The 19380-nt window shown below is 40.4% G+C and overlaps 1 protein-coding gene across 1 annotated transcript in view; it reads right to left on the bottom strand.

Annotated features, from left to right (window-relative positions):
• Positions 1 to 772: 772 nt before the first annotated feature.
• The window catches only part of LOC134325364 (cysteine-rich motor neuron 1 protein-like), a 78604-nt gene continuing 59996 nt past the window's right edge, over positions 773 to 19380 (bottom strand). The window contains exons 9-15 of the mRNA XM_063007535.1: positions 14418 to 14539; positions 12036 to 12254; positions 11152 to 11367; positions 8616 to 8837; positions 5773 to 5898; positions 2307 to 2485; positions 773 to 964 (exon numbers count right to left, since the gene is read on the bottom strand). Coding sequence (XP_062863605.1) covers positions 773 to 964; positions 2307 to 2485; positions 5773 to 5898; positions 8616 to 8837; positions 11152 to 11367; positions 12036 to 12254; positions 14418 to 14539 — 1276 coding nt within the window. The remainder of the gene's footprint in view (positions 965 to 2306; positions 2486 to 5772; positions 5899 to 8615; positions 8838 to 11151; positions 11368 to 12035; positions 12255 to 14417; positions 14540 to 19380) is intronic.

Raw genomic sequence — 19380 nt, 5'->3', positions numbered from 1 at the left:
TAGCTCAGGCACAGTAAGGCTTAGTTTACTTTCACTTGAGCCAAAGCCATGGAAATATCCAGGCAAACAGTTGCCCTCCAGTTGTCCTGCTGTAAATGGGCAGCTAACCAAAAAAAATGATTGGCTGAGCGTACTAGGGATTTGCTTAAGCGGATTTTCTATTTATGATGCAGTTTTGATTCCAACAGTAACCAAGATGGCTAAGCTTATGCTACCAACATTATGTGATATGTTGCATATACGATGATCTATATTGCGCCAGGTGTAATAACATCTGTTCACAGCATTAAATGCATCTGTGAATATGTAACATCCAATCTAATCCAATACCATCCAGCATAGCAAGCCAGTACTGACCTTGATTTAACACTATTAAATCAATCATATAATCTATAAGATGAAGTTAACAAGCCATGACTGAAAACTTCTAATTTAAAGCATTTTAAAGGTATGTGTACATGAGGAAATCAACGTAAGTAATTGCCTTTATGTAGCAACAAATGTTCACAGTCAAAGTTCCATATGGTTTCATAATCCTTATGCCAGCATGTCGACAGAAGAACAGTTTCCCTTTTATTGCTCCTCAGACCACTGAAAGCTTTCCTGCCACAGTATGATAAAGCCGTGTTTTACGATCTGTCCGCTCAGCACCCACGATCCTAATAGACGTATAACAAAAGAGGCATGTGGTATGAGTTCTTTCTAGTGAGCTAGGATGTATTTGAAACCTCTGGACATGAATTGAAAAGTCTTGTAGTCCTGTACCCGGGTGTTAACGCTGGACTCGCGCTTGTCCGTTACTTAGTTTGGCCCGTGGGATGCTGATCCGCTCCCCATAGGGTGGACCTAGGCTAGGCGTGAAGGTCTTGCCACAGTCGTTCTTCGTGTTCTGGTGCTTGTTCTCCTTGGAGGGCTCCGTGTATTCAACAGAGCTCTTATTCACATGCTTCTTCAGGATCACGGTCTGGGGAGGAAAAGGAAAGAATTCAATAAGTTTTAGAGAAGAACACTGCTGGCTTTCAGACTGAATTGGAAAACCTGCCAACTTGTGAACGCAGCAATGTATCTTACTTGATGTGTGTGGCAGATGTTGGAGCAGGATAAGTTAAAATGAAAGATCAAGTACATTTCCTTTGATGCTTTGAATGAATTTTGTGGGAGCAGGGTCAAAATAATTTGATGGATGTCATGTATTGCGGTGCATTATGTAAGCAGCTTTATTAATGACAAAAAAAAATGTAAGTGCTATGTATTATAATCTAGAAAATATCTACAAAGCCTTGATTCTTTTATATAATTAAAATTGTTATTAGTACCTGGCTTGTATTAGATCCTGCCAAAAATTTTGGCCACACAAACATTGAAGTAAAATACACCGATAAACCATAACATTAAAACCACCTCCTTGTTTCTACACGCACTGTCCATTTGATCCGCTCCACTTAGCATATAGAAGCACTTTGTAGATCTACAATTACTGACTGTAGTCCATCTGTTTCTCTGCATGCTTTGTTAGCCCCCTTTCATGCTGTTTTTCAATGGTCAGGACCACCACATAGGTATTATTTAGGTGGTGGATCATTCTCAGCACTGCAGTGACACTGACATGGTGGTGGTGTGTTAGTGCGTGTTGTGCTGGTATGGAGTTTTTAATGTGTCCTGTGTCCTGATGAAGGTCTAGAAGATGACCAACTCAAACAGCAGCAATAGATGAGCGATCATCTCTGACTTTATATCTACAAGGTGGACCAACTAGGTAGGAGTGTCTAGTAGAGTGGACAGTGAGTGGATATTTATGTAACTTGCTTGAAACGAGCCACTAGTCTCGCTCAACTTGATTCTCCACCCAGGATTAGAGGAAGACCAGCATCAAGGCTCTTCTCTGTTCTGTCACCCAAGTGGTGGAACGAACTTCCTCTGTCTGTCCGAACATCTGAGTCTCTTGCTGTCTTTAAGAAACGATTAAAAACCTTCATCACCTCTTTACTGACTTGTACTTACTTACTAACACTATTCATTTCTTTAAAAAAAAAAACACTTTGGTTCCAACAGGGTTTTAGCAGATTTGTGTTCTTGGACTTTTGTTTACTTAAACTAGAGTAATGAAATGTTTACTATGGAATCACTTCTGTAAGTTGCTCTGGATAAGAGCGTCTGCTAAATGCCAAAAATGTAAATGTAATTGTAGAACTACAAAGTGCTTCTATATGGTAAGTGGAGCTGATAAAATAAACAGTGAGTGTAGAAACAAGGAGGTGGTTTTAATGTTATGGCTGAGTGGTGTATATTTTTTAGGACAGACTTACCTTTTTGGGTGCATTATAGCAAGACATCTGCACCCATTTTTTCTTCTTGTTGATGAGAAGACCCACAACGACAAAGAATATTATACACAAAAGGAGGCCAGCAAGAATCCAGGCTGCTACTTGGTAGATGAGGGACAATTCCGCTTCATTTCGGAAGTCTTCAGTCAAACCACTTCCATCTGAAAGAGAAGAAGGTTCTTTTTATTTAATATGTACTTAATGACTTCTAACTCAATGCAGATAGTAGAGTGGGTGCTGCACAATAACATGGATCCTAAGGATCTGAGTTCAACTCTTACGTCTATTCACTGTCTGTGAAGAGTTTGGCATGCACTCCACATATGTGAAAAATTTTTATATCTCCACTTTCCAAACACACACAGAAGGTAAATTGTTACTCTACGTTTCCCAGAGGTTTAACTGAGTGAAAGAAAAGGGGTCCCAGGCCAGTACAGTGATGGATGTGTTTCCAACTGGCGCCTTAACCCACCATGGCTCTGAAGTGGTTACTGAAAATGAATAAATGACTGAACCTACTAATCAATCATTGCTCTATGAATGAATACCTTTGTCCATGTCCAAGTATGTGACATTGATTGGTGATTTTTATGGGCTATTCTTGATACTATTTTAACAGTTTTTATAATCTACAGGGTTGCTTTACTTCTAGTATGGGTCTCTTATGCTTAGTGTTGGATTGTTATATTATGAAACAACTTACAACTGCAACCTGAATTCGAAATTTCTATCACGGTACATCCTCAATACTTATATTCAAACAGTTATTTTATTTAACCAGTGTACATGTCAAAAAATGATCTTGCGCAGTAGCAAAAATTGTGTTTATTCACTGATAAAATCTTTTTTGCATGACGACATCTATTTCATTTACATTTTCACCATTTTTCAGACGCTTTTTTCCAAAGCAACTTACAGTACTGTGACTAAATACAGTGTATCACAAAAGTGAGTACACCCCTCACATTTCTGCAAATATTTTATTATATCTTTTCATGGGACAACACTATAGAAATGAAACTTGGATATAACTTAGAGTAGTCAGTGTACAACTTGTATAGCAGTGTAGATTTACTGTCTTCTGAAAATAACTCAACACACAGCCATTAATGTCTAAATGGCTGGCAACATAAGTGAGTACACCCCACAGTGAACATGTCCAAATTGTGCCTAAAGTGTCAATATTTTGTGTGACCACCATTATTATCACTGCCTTAACCCTCCTGGGCATGGAATTCACCAGAGCTGCACAGGTTGCTACTGGAATCCTCTTCCACTCCTCCATGATGACATCACGGAGCTGGTGGATGTTAGACACCTTAAACTCCTCCAACTTCCACTTGAGGATGCGCCACAGGTGCTCAATTGGGTTTAGTCCATCACCTTTACCTTCAGCTTCCTCAGCAAGGCAGTTGTCATCTTGGAGGTTGTGTTTGGGGTCGTTATCCTGTTGGAAAACTGCCATGAGGCCCAGTTTTCGAAGGGAGGGGATCATGCTCTGTTTCAGAATGTCACAGTACATGTTGGAATTCATGTTTCCCTCAATGAACTGCAGCTCCCCAGTGCCAGCAACACTCATGCAGCCCAAGACCATGATGCTACCACCACCATGCTTGACTGTAGGCAAGATACAGTTGTCTTGGTACTTCTCACCAGGGCGCCGCCACACATGCTGGACACCATTTGAGCCAAACAAGTTTATCTTGGTCTCGTCAGACCACAGGGCATTCCAGTAATTCATGTTCTTGGACAGCTTGTCTTCAGCAAACTGTTTGCTGGCTTTCTTGTGCGTCAGCTTCCTTCTGGGATGACGACCATGCAGACCGAGTTGATGCAGTGTGTGGCGTATGGTCTGAGCACTGACAGGCTGACCTCCCACGTCTTCAACCTCTGCAGCAATGCTGGCAGCACTCATGTGTCTATTTTTTAAAGCCAACCTCTGGATATGACGCCGAACACGTGGACTCGACTTCTTTGGTCGACCCTGGCGAAGCCTGTTCCGAGTGGAACCTGTCCTGGAAAACCGCTGTATGACCTTGGCCACCATGCTGTAGCTCAGTTTCAGGGTGTTAGCAATCTTCTTATAGCCCAGGCCATCTTTGTGGAGAGCAACAATTATATTTCTCACATCCTCAGAGAGTTCTTTGCCATGAGGTGCCATGTTGAATATCCAGTGGCCAGTATGAGAGAATTGTACCCAAAACACCAAATTTAACAGCCCTGCTCCCCATTTACACCTGGGACCTTGACACATGACACCAGGGAGGGACAACAACACATTTGGGCACAATTTGGACATGTTCACTGTGGGGTGTACTCACTTATGTTGCCAGCTATTTAGACATTAATGGCTGTGTGTTGAGTTATTTTCAGAAGACAGTAAATCTACACTGCTATACAAGCTGTACACTGACTACTCTAAGTTATATCCAAGTTTCATGTCTATAGTGTTGTCCCATGAAAAGATATAATGAAATATTTGCAGAAATGTGAGGGGTGTACTCATTCTCGTGATACACTGTACAGTCTAAGCAATTGAGAGTTAAGGGTTCTGTTTAAGGGCCTAACAGTGGCAACCTGGAAGTGGTGGGGCTTGAACCAGTAACCTTTTGATTACTAGTCCAGTTCCTCAACCACTAGGCTACAACTGCCTACTTGACTTCCATGGTCAAATATAATCTATAAGCCACCAAGAGAGCAAGCACACCATAAATTGCAAGCTTGCCTTGACTGTGGACACTGTCACTGATGTTCCAATAGCATCTAATTCATGACCTACTTTCCTGGTGGCTTCTAGATTATATCTGACCATGCAAATTTCTCTCTCTTATACTGGGTTTTTGTCAACCAAAAGACCACCGTCCTAGATACTGTTTTACAGATGCTGTTGGGTGCTAAACTAGACCTGTTTATGACAGATATGACACAGAGAAGTCACCAACAGCTGTCAGTAACACCAGAAATCAGACGTATCTGTGCCTGTGTAAATAGGGTGAGCTTGAATCTTTCTAATAAATAATACATGTGACAGTGAGCTCCTGCCAAGACCAGGAGCAAAATGCAAACTGAGGGGAAATTTGTTTAGATTCTGAGATCCAGTAATCCAAATTTGAAGCTGCTGGAACATGGGTGACACTGTCCACAAATAAGATTTACATTCCCATGGGCTTGGGGACTGTCATGCAAGACAGATGCCGATATACAGTCAATTATTTGACATAAAAATAAATGTAATTTAATCGCATTATTATTAATACTGTTTCTATTTCTACAGTGAGGCTGCTTTTGGATTAATTGGTGGAATTGCTATGACTGAACATTCATTCATTGTATGTTTTACAACTGCTTTATCCTAGTCAATGTCACAATAGGTCTAATTCACTGGGCAAAAGATAGGAAACACAAGTGTACTGCTGATGTGGTGGGATTGTTTATAATCGTGCTATACCTGTAATGGCAGCCACTGTATGCATTGTGACCCAAACCACACTGCTATCTGTGGTGGTAGAGATTTCATTGGCTTTCGATTTGCCTGTTGAGGTAGACATTAGTGGCACAGAGGTTGTTGTGGCTTCTGTGGGTTAAAAAAAAGAAGCAAACAAAAGAAAAACACATTTAAACATACAGTATGTATAAGTACATTAAAAGAAGCTGTCATGTTATCATAAATACATTCATCTGCACAATAAAAAAGGGTGAGGACAAATATCTATTAGTTTATTAGATGGCCTATTTCAAAATAAAAATTAATATGAAGTTCCTACTCATAATCAAGAGAAAAGCAGCTATATACAGTGTATCACAAAAGTGAGTACACCCCTCACATTTCTGCAAATATTTCATTATATCTTTTCATGGGACAACACTATAGACATGAAACTTGGATATAACTTAGAGTAGTCAGTGTACAACTTGTATAGCAGTGTAGATTTACTATCTTCTGAAAATAACTCAACACACAGCCATTAATGTCTAAATAGCTGGCAACATAAGTGAGTACACCCCACAGTGAACATGTCCAAATTGTGCCCAAATGTGTCGTTGTCCCTCCCTGGTGTCATGTGTCAAGGTCCCAGGTGTAAATGGGGAGCAGGGCTGTTAAATTTGGTGTTTTGGGTACAATTCTCTCATACTGGCCACTGGATATTCAACATGGCACCTCATGGCAAAGAACTCTCTGAGGATGTGAGAAATAGAATTGTTGCTCTCCACAAAGATGGCCTGGGCTATAAGAAGATTGCTAACACCCTGAAACTGAGCTACAGCATGGTGGCCAAGGTCATACAGCGGTTTTCCAGGACAGGTTCCACTCGGAACAGGCTTCGCCAGGGTCGACCAAAGAAGTCGAGTCCACGTGTTCGGCGTCATATCCAGAGGTTGGCTTTAAAAAATAGACACATGAGTGCTGCCAGCATTGCTGCAGAGGTTGAAGACGTGGGAGGTCAGCCTGTCAGTGCTCAGACCATACGCCGCACACTGCATCAACTCGGTCTGCATGGTCGTCATCCCAGAAGGAAGCTGACGCACAAGAAAGCCCGCAAACAGTTTGCTGAAGACAAGCAGTCCAAGAACATGGATTACTGGAATGCCCTGTGGTCTGACGAGACCAAGATAAACTTGTTTGGCTCAGATGGTGTCCAGCATGTGTGGCGGCGCCCTGGTGAGAAGTACCAAGACAACTGTATCTTGCCTACAGTCAAGCATGGTGGTGGTAGCATCATGGTCTTGGGCTGCATGAGTGTTGCCGGCACTGGGGAGCTGCGGTTCATTGAGGGAAACATGAATTCCAACATGTACTGTGACATTCTGAAACAGAGCATGATCCCCTCCCTTCGAAAACTGGGCCTCATGGCAGTTTTCCAACAGGATAACGACCCCAAACACAACCTCCAAGATGACAACTGCCTTGCTGAGGAAGCTGAAGGTAAAGGTGATGGACTAAACCCAATTGAGCACCTGTGGCGCATCCTCAAGTGGAAGGTGGAGGAGTTCAAGGTGTCTAACATCCACCAGCTCCGTGATGTCATCATGGAGGAGTGGAAGAGGATTCCAGTAGCAACCTGTGCAGCTCTGGTGAATTCCATGCCCAGGAGGGTTAAGGCAGTGCTGGATAATAATGGTGGTCACACAAAATATTGACACTTTGGGCACAATTTGGACATGTTCACTGTGGGGTGTACTCACTTATGTTGCCAGCTATTTAGACATTAATGGCTGTGTGTTGAGTTCTTTTCAGAAGACAGTAAATCTACACTGCTATACAAGCTGTACACTGACTACTCTAACTTATATCCAAGTTTTATTTCTATAGTGTTGTCCCATGAAAAGATATAATAAAATATTTGCAGAAATGTGAGGGGTGTACTCACTTTTGTGATACACTGTATAAGAGATCAGCATCACATATAGCTATATTAACATTATTTTTCTAATTATGTTTCTTTACTTGTTACAATTAAAAAATTGGCATCAAGGGCTGCTCAGGTGGCGCAGTGGTAAAACACGCTAGCACACCAGAGCTGGGATTTCGAACACATCGTTTCGAATCTCAGCTCTGGCATCTGGCTGGGCTGAGCAGCTACATGAATAAGGATTGACTGTTGTTCATAAACAGATGGACTACAGTCAGTAATTGTAGAACTACAAAGTGCTTCTATATGGTAAGTGGAGCTGATAAAATGGACAGTGAGTGTGGAAACAAGGAGGTGGTTTTAATGTTATGGTTGATCTGTGTGTATATATAGGCTATATATGGTGGAGACATTTCTAGAATGCTTGAGTATAGTATTTATGAGTAGAGTCAACAATCCATAATAGCAGAGAAAATCTAAAAGAAAAGTTACAGGAAAACACACAAGAATAGTGCCTTTGGGAGGATTCAACAATCTATGTAAGAGAGAATAGTTCCACAAAGTAAAAGGACAGCTAATTTGAGTGGTCAATGCACTATATAATGGTAGAAAGTCCTAGAATGTGTGTATATTTAGACAAAGTTAATACACTATAACAGGCAATAGTCACTAGCTCTAGATGTTTTAGGAAAAGTGACTTTGGTTGAGCCTTGAACACTATAAAAAGGGAAAAAACATTTGAGGAGAGGGACAGCACTGTTAAATAGGATCCGACAAACTGGATTAAATCTAAAGCTTCCAACAATAAAGAAGATTTTACTCTACTCCTAGAACTATTAGTCTTAAATGAACTCTTGACCATTGACATTCTGTTCACTCTACAGTTACAGTCAAGCAATTAACAGTTTACTCTGAAGGGACCAGGCTCATACTGACTTACCTAGACACTGTGGACAGCACTGTCCCTTGCGTAGAACAGGCACTCTGCATTTGATATTTGGACATCGCTGGGTGAAGCACTGAATGGTTCCATTGCTGCAAATGCAGCTTGTGCAGGCATTTGGTTTCCAGGAATCTCCAGTCAATAAAATATTTCCATCCTCAGAGATGCAGTATTCTCGTTGACTGTTGTTGACAGGAAGGAGGCCACTGAGAGTGTCTTCTGCGGGTCATAAATTTACAGTGTGACCAAAAACAGTCGTTTTATTTTTATATTCAGGTAACACAGAAAAAATATCCACACTGGAGTTTAAAATAAACAGCTAAAAACCAAATGGTAAAATTGCACTTTTTACATAGCAAACTACAGTATAGTGAACATTTATGCCCTATTTACCTTTTTTGCCAATCAGTTGTGGAATGTTTGACATTATTCCCAATTCTCATGGGCCACCCAACTGCTAAAGTAAAGATTTGCAGTTTAAAAGCTGGTCAGAAATTGAACACAGTGATATTTGATGACAACTACAGGAATAATCATGAGCAACAGCCTATAAGACCTCTCAGTCAAAGAGATAAGTAAAAATATTAAGTGGGAGGTGCTCAGGTAGCGCAGCACACTAGCACACCAGAGCTGACAATTCAAAATCGTTGGTTCGAAACTTAGCTCTGCCATCTGGCAGGCTGGGCATCTACACGAACAAACTCATAACTGATGCAATTACGACTGCTTCTGGCTGATTAATGGCACCTGCACAGAGACATGGGATAATGCATTGATCAGGGTGTGTCTCTCCATACACAAAGCTTATCTGCATATGAACTCACCTCGTGCAGGTGAAAAGATGCAGTCGGGTACTGCATACATGACGTAGGGTGTGTGTGTTTGTAACAGCTCTCATTAGTCAGAGCGACAGTCAAAAGAAGTAGAGAGGAAGCGTAATGCAATAGGGCAATTGGTTATGACTAGATTGAGTGGAAAAATAGGTGAAATGCAGTGTAGTCGATCACATGATCACATTTCGCTACTTCTACTGCTGACCTACACTCCCGACTGAGGAATGCAGCACCGGCAGCACCAACGCATGCCCCCTCTGACTCGTGTGCAAACTCATGTAGAGATCAGTATCACACATGGAGAGTCACGCACCAATCTCCACTATACCCTGTCTTTATGCAGGCATCATGGCCAGCCAGCAAAGGTCTTAACTGCAGAAGTTATGGGAAATCCTCTCTAAAAAAACCCACTCTCAACAGCCAACCATTGTTCATAATGGTGCCCTGCTTGTCCGTAGCAGAACTGAGAAGTTATATGTTTAATAGACTTTGAAGTATGTGGTTTAAGACACAGGACCACTGCTGGAAGTACAAAAACAACCTGTGGTAAGTACATTCCAAATGACATAGTGACTGAAGGCGACTCAAAAAACTTCGGACTCTCATACAAATTTGTCTAAAAGACATGTGATCTTAAACTGATTTATGGTTGGAGGTGGAATGAGTCCAAAGACCAGTCTGTGTACCACATGCAAGTTGTTGAAGGTATGCATGAGAGTTATTTGATGGAAATCACAAAGCAAGGCCAAAAAAGCCTAGGGTGGGCAATTAAACACATCTAGTTTGGGTCGCTCAGTCAATCTAGTAAAGTGTCCCTACAGAGAGCTCTTGAATTAAACTGTTAGCCTGCAGAAACACATGCTAATAAAATAATCCCTTCTGTAGAATTAACCAGAGATAGGGGCACACACTGCGACTTCAGACTCGACTCTGACTCATTTCAAATGATTCAAACTGAACATTTGAACATTTTCGTTACCTTTGGATTGGGATCTCACTTAAAATGGTGGAATAGCCTACGTAGTGCACTTCACAGAAACAACTGGGGTGAATGGAACGCTCCTACAGAATTGGCGCTAATGGTTGAAAGAGCGCTTTCTGAACCAGTCAGACCTTCTGATTTAAATTTTGAGTAAGAAATGCTGTTATTTGCATTTATTCAGTTTGTGTCACACAGATGATGTGTCAATGAAACGCTTGATTGGCTTTCTAACGAGTTAGTGTTTTACTTCACAACCGGGAAAAGCACACATTTACAAAATAACGGATTATATTCCTAATGCGACAACACACAGTTATAGATTTAATAGCATCTGGAAGAACATAAGCTAAGGTAAGCAGTGTTTATGATTTTTTTTGCTGTGTTTTGGATTTTGGCCGCTGTGCCGTGATTTATGAAAACAAAACGTATCAGTTTAAGCTTTTAGCTGGTAACTTCTTGTTACAGAAATTATATTCATTTGCACAATGACTAGGAAAGTAAAGGCACTAAATAAAACAGCAAAATACAGTTGCTAATCTGTTGTTTTTTTATTAACGTACATATTATTTGTTTATTTCTATGCTACATTTCCAATATATGTTTTGTGTATATTATATTGACTCGTGACGTGACTCGGACTCCAGCCTAAAGACTTGTGACTTGACTCGGACTCCAGCCTAAAGACTACACTAAGATAGTTTGCAGAAATTGGATCTACCTTGGCAGATGTGGCAGCAGGAGCCCTTGGTTCTGGTCGGTGTCTGGCAGAGAACAGGAGGACATACTTCTGAGTCGCACAGCACTCTGCCCTGTCTACAGGTACAACGGGTGCATTCGTCCAAATCCCATGTATCACCCTCCACATAAAGATTGTCTCCAGGAGCTCGGCATACCACCATGTCCATTCCTTCAGGTCGACCACTGCCTAAATCTTCTGCACGTTGTATGAACAATAAAATAACAGTATTAATCCAAGATATTTAATGTTTTGTCTGGTCATTTTTATTTCATTTGTTAATATACATGCATTCCTGCATTTCAGGCCTGCAACACATAAAAAAAAAGTTGGGACAGTAAAGCATTTACCACTTTGTAATGTTGCCTTTCCTGGCACTAGATACATAAAGCGATAAAATGGTTCTCTATTAGGAACAGGTCCGGACTTCAGGCAGGCCAGTCCACTATCCATACCCTCTGTACTGTCATGAACAGACATGACTTTGTAATGTGTGCAGCATGTGGTTTTGCATTGCTTTGTTGAAAAATGAATGAACGTTTCTAGAAAAAATCTCAATGTACTTTTCTGTATTAATTCTGCCATCACAGAAGTGTATATTACTTTTTCCAAGGCCTTGACACAGCGCGTATCATGATAGACCCTGCATCAATTTCTTTCAAAAAAGATCTGAAATAGGTATTCATCTGACCACAATACTCAATGTGTGATGGTCCATCCTAGACGCCTTAGAGCCCAGAGATCTCAACACCACTTCTGGGCATGGTTAACATTAGACTTATTTTTTTGCACAGTAAAGTTGTAAGTGGCATCTGTGAATGTAACTCTGTATTTTAATCAGTCATTTAAGTGTATTTAGTACATACCCTCACAGCTGGGACAGCACTGGTGTGGTCTGAGTACTGGGTTTGTGCAGCTGGGCACGGGACAGGAAATAAGGACACACATCTCTCGTCCAGCGTGGCAATAGCAATCCCTGCAGCCATCGTGCCAGCTCTCTCCCTCCTCAAACTGTTGGCCATTCACCGTCAGACAGGAGCTGGATACTGGAGAAGAAGTGGTAGTGCTAATACCAGACCCACTCTCTGAAAAAAGAGCACAAAGATTTGTGTCTAAATACAGTTAAATAAAGCTTTTCTTTACTATTACATTGGATTTGATTACATTAAGTGGGTGTGAAGGAGTGATGCCCTGTCTAGTATTCCTAGTGTTTCTGTGCACCCAAAGCAACCTACACCAGAATAAATATTATACCAGTTAATTAATGCATGTTTGGGGTCAGACATCTGCTTGTTTATATTCTGCACTAAAGCTGTGATCTTAATGATACTAAATAAGTAAATATGTCTTGGCTACAAGACTACATGCTGGGTAATCAGAAAATTGAACATGATTTTTTTTGTTCAACTATTCCTTTAAACCTGTACTGGAACAACATGAAAACATATTTGCCCACCTGTGGCATGCAAACCAAATCCAGACATCTTGGTTGTTTCATGCTTCCAAAGTAGTTATTTATTTATGAACAGGAAAAGTAGCAGCCCACAGATCCACAGCTTCTCTTTATGTGTTGACATGGAAAGCTTGATTAAAATCTGCTTTCCAAATGCTTTAGTGGAATCAATTTGAAAAACAAAATCATGCACGCTCTAATAAAATTAAGCTGCTGGTTAAAGCCTTAAAAGCTGTTTCATTACTGTCACTTCATTCTAATAAGCATGATGAAAACAAAGACATTTTAATGGTGCCGACTGAAAAGAACCAGTTAACTTTCAAACACATGTTCCATTCCATTCCATTATGAAAGGGGAAGGACATGATTGAATCCAGTAGTACTTAATATGAACCACACAGGCTGGTGAGGTTGCAGATCCTTATATGTAACCAGGCAGAAGTTGCACTTAATACAACTAATTAGTAGTTAAATGACCATAACTCTTGTGTTAGGTGTAGTTTATTTAAGGTTGATTTGAAGACCTAAAGCCACATTTGCCCTTTGTAGATAAGACCACAAAAGGTACCCACAAATTCGTATTCCTTCATAGAAAAATAATAATAATAATTTATATTAGTGTGGAGGAAAGGAATGCATTGCTTTGTAAGCTATGTTTGTGTTACAATGCTAAAGACATACAAAGTCTCACAGAGAGCCAGAACACATTACACGTTACGTTGCCCATTTCCCTACCTCAAGGTGCATGTGCCTCGACTAGCCAGCAGCAGCAATAACAAACTCAGTCAACCTCCCTTCCTTTGACACAACCAATTCTGTTCTGTATCTGCTGGCGGCCTGGCCTGGTCAATAGCTAATGCAAATTTCTTCTGCATATGACACATAAATGAGCATACACCAACCAGGCATAACATTATGAGCACTGACAGGTGAAGTGAATAACACTGATTATCTCTTCATCATGACACCTGTTAGTGGGTGGGATATATTAGGCAGCAAGTGAACATTTTATCCTCAAATTTTATGTGTTAGAAGCAGGTAAAATGGGCAAGTGTAAGGATTTGAGCGAGTTGGACAAGGGCCAAATTGTGATGGCTAGATGACTGGGTCAAAGCATCTTTAAAACTGCAGCTCTTGTGGGGTGTTTTGGGTCTGCAGTGGTCAGTATCTATCAAAAGTGGTCCAAGGAAGGAACAGTGGTGAACCGGCGACAGGGTCATGGGCGGCCAAGGCTCATTGATGCATGTGTGTGTGGTCCGATCCAACAGACAAGTTGGAGGTAAGTAACTACTACCTGACTTTTTTAAAATGTGTAATTGCTGCCTATAATCATCAGTGAGGTAAAAAAAAATCATATACATTGCAAAGGTGAATTATTTTTTCTGTAACATCACACCCCATTAAGTGTTTTCCCTTACACAGAACATAATCATTATTATGTTTACTTGGCAAAATGATGTCTATAAATAAAAGAGGAAAATCTGAAAAGGACATATTGATTCCACCATTTCCATGAACTATTTCCAAATTGTTACATGCACGACCACAATGTTCCAAACCCATCATAATGCTCTGATGTACAGTATGTACGGTAATGTATTGTCCCATTAATCTAAACATGATTTCTGACTTCTGTATAAAACAAATTAATGTGCATAAATCTGCATAAGTATGGAGTCATTGACGCACTCATTTATATTCTGATGAATGGATTCAGGGTGTGTTTATAATTTTCGGCAAAACTGAAATATCAGACTCTATCAAAAGCCAAATAAAGCTTTAAGTGATCACTTACCTTTGCATAGACAAACATTGCAGCCTTTTCTGTTCTGCTTATAGCCATGACTGCACTGCTTTTCACATGTAAAAGGGGGGCACTTAATGCAGCGACACATCTCACAGCCATGCTTGTTCCTCCTAAAGAAGTAAAGTAGCACAATAACAGTTGGCCATTAACATCTGTCATAGATTTACTATTAAAACCCATGAATATACAGAAAAGCTGCCATTTAAATTAGTACATAACTAAATGAGTTGTGAAATATGATATAATACACTGTAAAACAACTTACTTACCATTAATACTCATTGCAATAAAAAAGCTGAGGAACAGAGTGATTTAACTGGAGGTCATTGCACATAACAAATAAGCCAAGATTCCTCAGGGACGCTGACAGAAGCTGATGTCTTGGTATGCATCACGTTTGAAGCAGGTCATATCAGCAAAAAGGGTGCTCTATTAAGTACTAAAGATGCTTGTGATTGGCGCCCAGGTGGCGCAGCAGGATATTTCGCTAGCACACCAGCGCCGAGATTCTGAACTCCTCAGTTTGAAACCAGTCGGCTGGGCACCATCTAGCGGGCATAATTGACAGTGCCTGCAGCAGACACTAATTGGCCACCGTGTCTGCGAGGGGGCGGGATGACCGAACTAAGTGGGTGGGGTCTTTAATCACTGTGCAAGGACCCTGATTAGCAGATAGAGGCGTCTGTGCAGAATGCATGGGCGAAAAGAAGGGGTCTGCTAGGACTGCGCACATGTCGGAGGAGATGTGAGCAGCAACATACCCTCCTCAAATGCAGTCAGGGATCCCCCAACAATGGAAGACAGATTTACTACGCTAAATTGGAAGAAAATAGGAGAAAATGCATAAATAAATAGAAAACAAAGATGCTTGTGATTAAGGGGTTGAATACTTCAGTGTAGTACTTATTAAAAGTGGTCTTTTGTTTTATATTTGTAGAAACTTGTTATTTTAGCCGTACTGAGCTATTTAAATGGTTCTCGTGTAACTAGTTTATTGTGAACACCTAAATTTAGCTAATAAAACTAATTTGCAATAGGGGTTAAACAATTTAATGAGTAGTCAAGTAATCTGTACTCTAAAAATACCAAGCAGCCAGATGGTCAAACCTGGTACACCCAGGCATATGGTTTTGCTTTCTTCCCCCCTATATCGTTCCCTTTCAAAAGTCCAGATAAAGACAGCACCCAAAAACAAGTGAGATTATTGTGGTGAGTATGCCATTCTATCTCTAAAAAGTCTCCTCAATCCACTTAACACTACCATTCATCTATTCCCTATAAGTCCATGTCTCTAATGCTCACTCCATTGTTCCATATTCACTTATTTATTGCTACATATACACTGATCAGCCATAACATTAAAACCACCTCCTTGTTTCTACACTCACTGTCCATTTTATCAGCTCCACTTACCATATAGGAGCACTTCTTAGTTCTACAATTACTGACTGTAGTCCATCTGTTTCTCTGCATGCTTTTTTTAAGCCGGTATCTCCCTGTTCTTCAATGGTCAAGACTTTCCCAGGACCACTACAGAGCAGGTATTATTTAGGTGGTGGATCATTCTCAGTACTGCAGTGACACTGACGTGGTGGTGGTGTGTTCATGTGTGTTGTGCTGGTATGAGTGTATGAGACACAGCAGCACTGCTGGAGTTTTTAAACTGACTGAGAATAGTCCACCAACCCAAAATATCCAGCCAACAGCGTCCCGTAGGCAGCGTCCTGTGACAAATGATGAAGGTCTAGAAGATGACCAACTCAAACAGCAGCAATAGATGAGCGATCGTCTCTGACTTTACATCTACAAGGCGAACCAACTAGGTAGAAGTGTCTAATAGAGTGGACAGTGAGTGGACACGGTATTTAAAAACTCCAGCAGTGCTGCTGTGTCTGATCCACTCATACCAGCACAAAACACACTAACACACCACCACCATGTCAGTGTCACTGCAGTGCTGAGAATGATCCACCACCCAAATAATACCTGCTCTGTGGTGGCCCTGTGGGGGTCCTGACCATTTAAGAACAGGGTGAAAGCAGGCTAAAAAGTATGTAGAGAAACAGATGAACTACAGTCAGTAATTGTAAAACTACAAAGTGCTTTTATATGGTAAGTGGAGCTGATAAAATGGACAGTGAGTGTAGAAACAAGGAGGTGGTTTTAATGTTATGGTTGATCTCAGACAATGTTCTGTTCCCCTTGCCTTTCTGTGACCTTAATTACAGACTTTATTACTGCAAAGTAAATCCTGTGCAACTTCTCATAAATTACTTTCAACACTGTGCTTACTGCTATGCTACTTTAGCTTCTCTAGCCATGCCTTATTACCATACTCTTGGCTGCTCTTCCTTCATTCAAAAATGTACAATATGCTCAAATATTAGTACAGATACAGTAATTCGTTTCTCTTTTTTGATCACTTGCTAAAACAGCAGTAATGTGTATTTCGTGTGAGCAGACAGTGAAGGATCTTGGTGTACAAACACAGAACCAGGCCGTCCAGTGACCTTTCAAATCAGCCTTTGTTTAAAGTCAGTCTGTGGAATTTCACCAAGGACTACTGCTAAATCAGGCACACATGCCAGTGGGCCCCTACCAAAGGCCCAGCTATGTCCTGTCAGATCAGATGATTATTTAGTTTCATTGACAAGGGGAAACAATTTAAGTCCTACATTGTTCAAAGCTCCGGGTGCTCCACAGTGCCAAATGGTAGTCAAAACAGCTGCTGTTCATACACTGTGATAAGAGCTAGCCAAATAAAACTTGTATTTTTCTTTTACTTCTACATCTTTCATCTTGGAGTTGGTTTAGGCCAAGGCCGACAGCTAACAGTCCACAGGTCATTTGAAATCAAGTCAGTATGTTCGTATTATTGAAAAATGCCTTTATTGTCAAATACACATGTACAATACAATGAAATTGTTTTCTTTTCATAACCCAGTCTTGAAAGCAGAGGTCAGAGGCATTATACATGTGATAGCAATGTGTCAGACTGCTTTACCGAGTGCCTAGTTTTTATGATTTTCACTAGCCTGTGAGAAAGAACCCCACTGTAGTTCACATTGTATCCACTACAACTACAATTCCATCCAATGTACCTGATTATTGAAGTAAAACTGTATTTAGAAACAAGCAAACACAAAACACAACATTTAAAACCATATAAGTAAGTTACATTACTATTTCCATCTCCACCAATAAACCATATATACAACCATATCAATCAGTTATACAATCTGTCATCATATAAACAGACTCTCCACATTATCATCTCCACTGTCAAACTACTGTATATACAACCATAATCTCAGTCATCATATACATGGATTTTCTACCACCATCACCATCTCAGCCAACAAACCATATAAACCATATTATTAATCATATAAATTAATTCCTCACCACTGTCATTACAACCTAATCTACCATATAATCACTCATCATATATATTAATTTAAATTTCTCTCCCATTTTCTCCCAATTTAGTGTAGTCAATTTGTCTTCCACTGCTGGGGATCCTCGATTTTTTGCAGTTGAGGAGGGTATATTGCTGCTCACGCCTCCTCCGACCCGCCCTTAGCCCCTAACAGAACACTTTTTCACCCATGCACTCTGCACAGGCACCTCTATCCGCCAATCAGTGTCCTTAGTCCTTATATGACATATTCTGGTCATCCCTCCGTGCAGGCACTGCCAATTATGCCTGCTAGATGGCGACGAGTGGCAATGCCGAGTTTTGAACTAAGGAGTTCAGAACCTCGGTGCTGGTGTGCTAGCAAAATATCCCGCTGCGCCACCTGGGCACCTATATATTGATTTTCTATCTCTATCACCATCAAATCATATTTATTATTATATTGTTTTATTTATTTGCATATAATTTTTACAATAGAACATTTTTACTAATAATTAATCACTTATACTGACAACCAAGTGAACATGTGTTTTATTAAATGCTAATTAAAAATTCAACTTAAATCTAGTATTCACAAAAGTATTCAGACTCTTTACTGTGGCACTACAAATTGTGATCAGGTACATGCTGTTTGCTTTATTTATTCTTGAACCTGAAATGTTCATCTAGAACTCAAAACCCACTTGTAATGTAAATGGATTAAACATAGTTTTAATAACACACATCTAGACCCACAATTTATACTACATTAAAAAAAATCATAAAATGTAAGGAATTGCTTTCGTCTCTCAGTAATTAAATTGTGACAAGGCTTTGATCGGGGAATTTATTTAGAACAATATCTAATACTTTTAGAACTCTCAGGTCCATTTTGGCCTTAATAGTCTTTAAACACATGCTTGGTGCAACCATGAACCTTGTTGTTGGCAAAAAGGAACCCAACAATCACTTTCAAAAGGCTCCAAAGGTCCTGTGCAGAGATAAGACAACTTGCTGGATTGACAACCATCTTTGCAGCACTTCATAAAACAGGTATTTTAGGCAAAGTGGCTACTTTTGAGTAAGACAAGAGTTTGCTAAACAGCATATAAAGGACACTGAGAACATGAGGAAAGACATTTTTAGATCACCGAGCTAATATCATCCTTATGGTGAAACATGGTGGTGGCAGCATCATGCTTTGTGGGTGCGTCTCAGCGACAGAAAGACTGGTAGGAATTGAGGGATGGATGAATGTAGCCCAATACTGGAACACAAGTGAAGAAAATCTCTTCACAATCTCACGCTAACTCAGGGTGAGGCGACAGTTCACCTCTCAACAGCCAAAACACTGTACTGACTTTGGTGCTCTGAATAATCTTAAGTGTCCCAGACTAAGCCCAGACTTAAACCTTATCAATTAACCTGAAGATGGCAGTTCACATATGCTTGCCATTCAGACTTAGTTTGAGAATATTCAGCATAAACAATGGGATAAATTGCCTAAATCCAGGGATGCAAAGGTTGTAGAGACATATTCAAGAACTTACAACG

The sequence above is a fragment of the Trichomycterus rosablanca genome, chromosome 13 (genome assembly GCF_030014385.1).
Source record: "Trichomycterus rosablanca isolate fTriRos1 chromosome 13, fTriRos1.hap1, whole genome shotgun sequence".
Lineage (NCBI taxonomy): Eukaryota > Metazoa > Chordata > Actinopteri > Siluriformes > Trichomycteridae > Trichomycterus > Trichomycterus rosablanca.
Note: the sequence above shows the minus strand (reverse complement) of the source record. Positions and strands in the feature narration are given on the sequence as shown.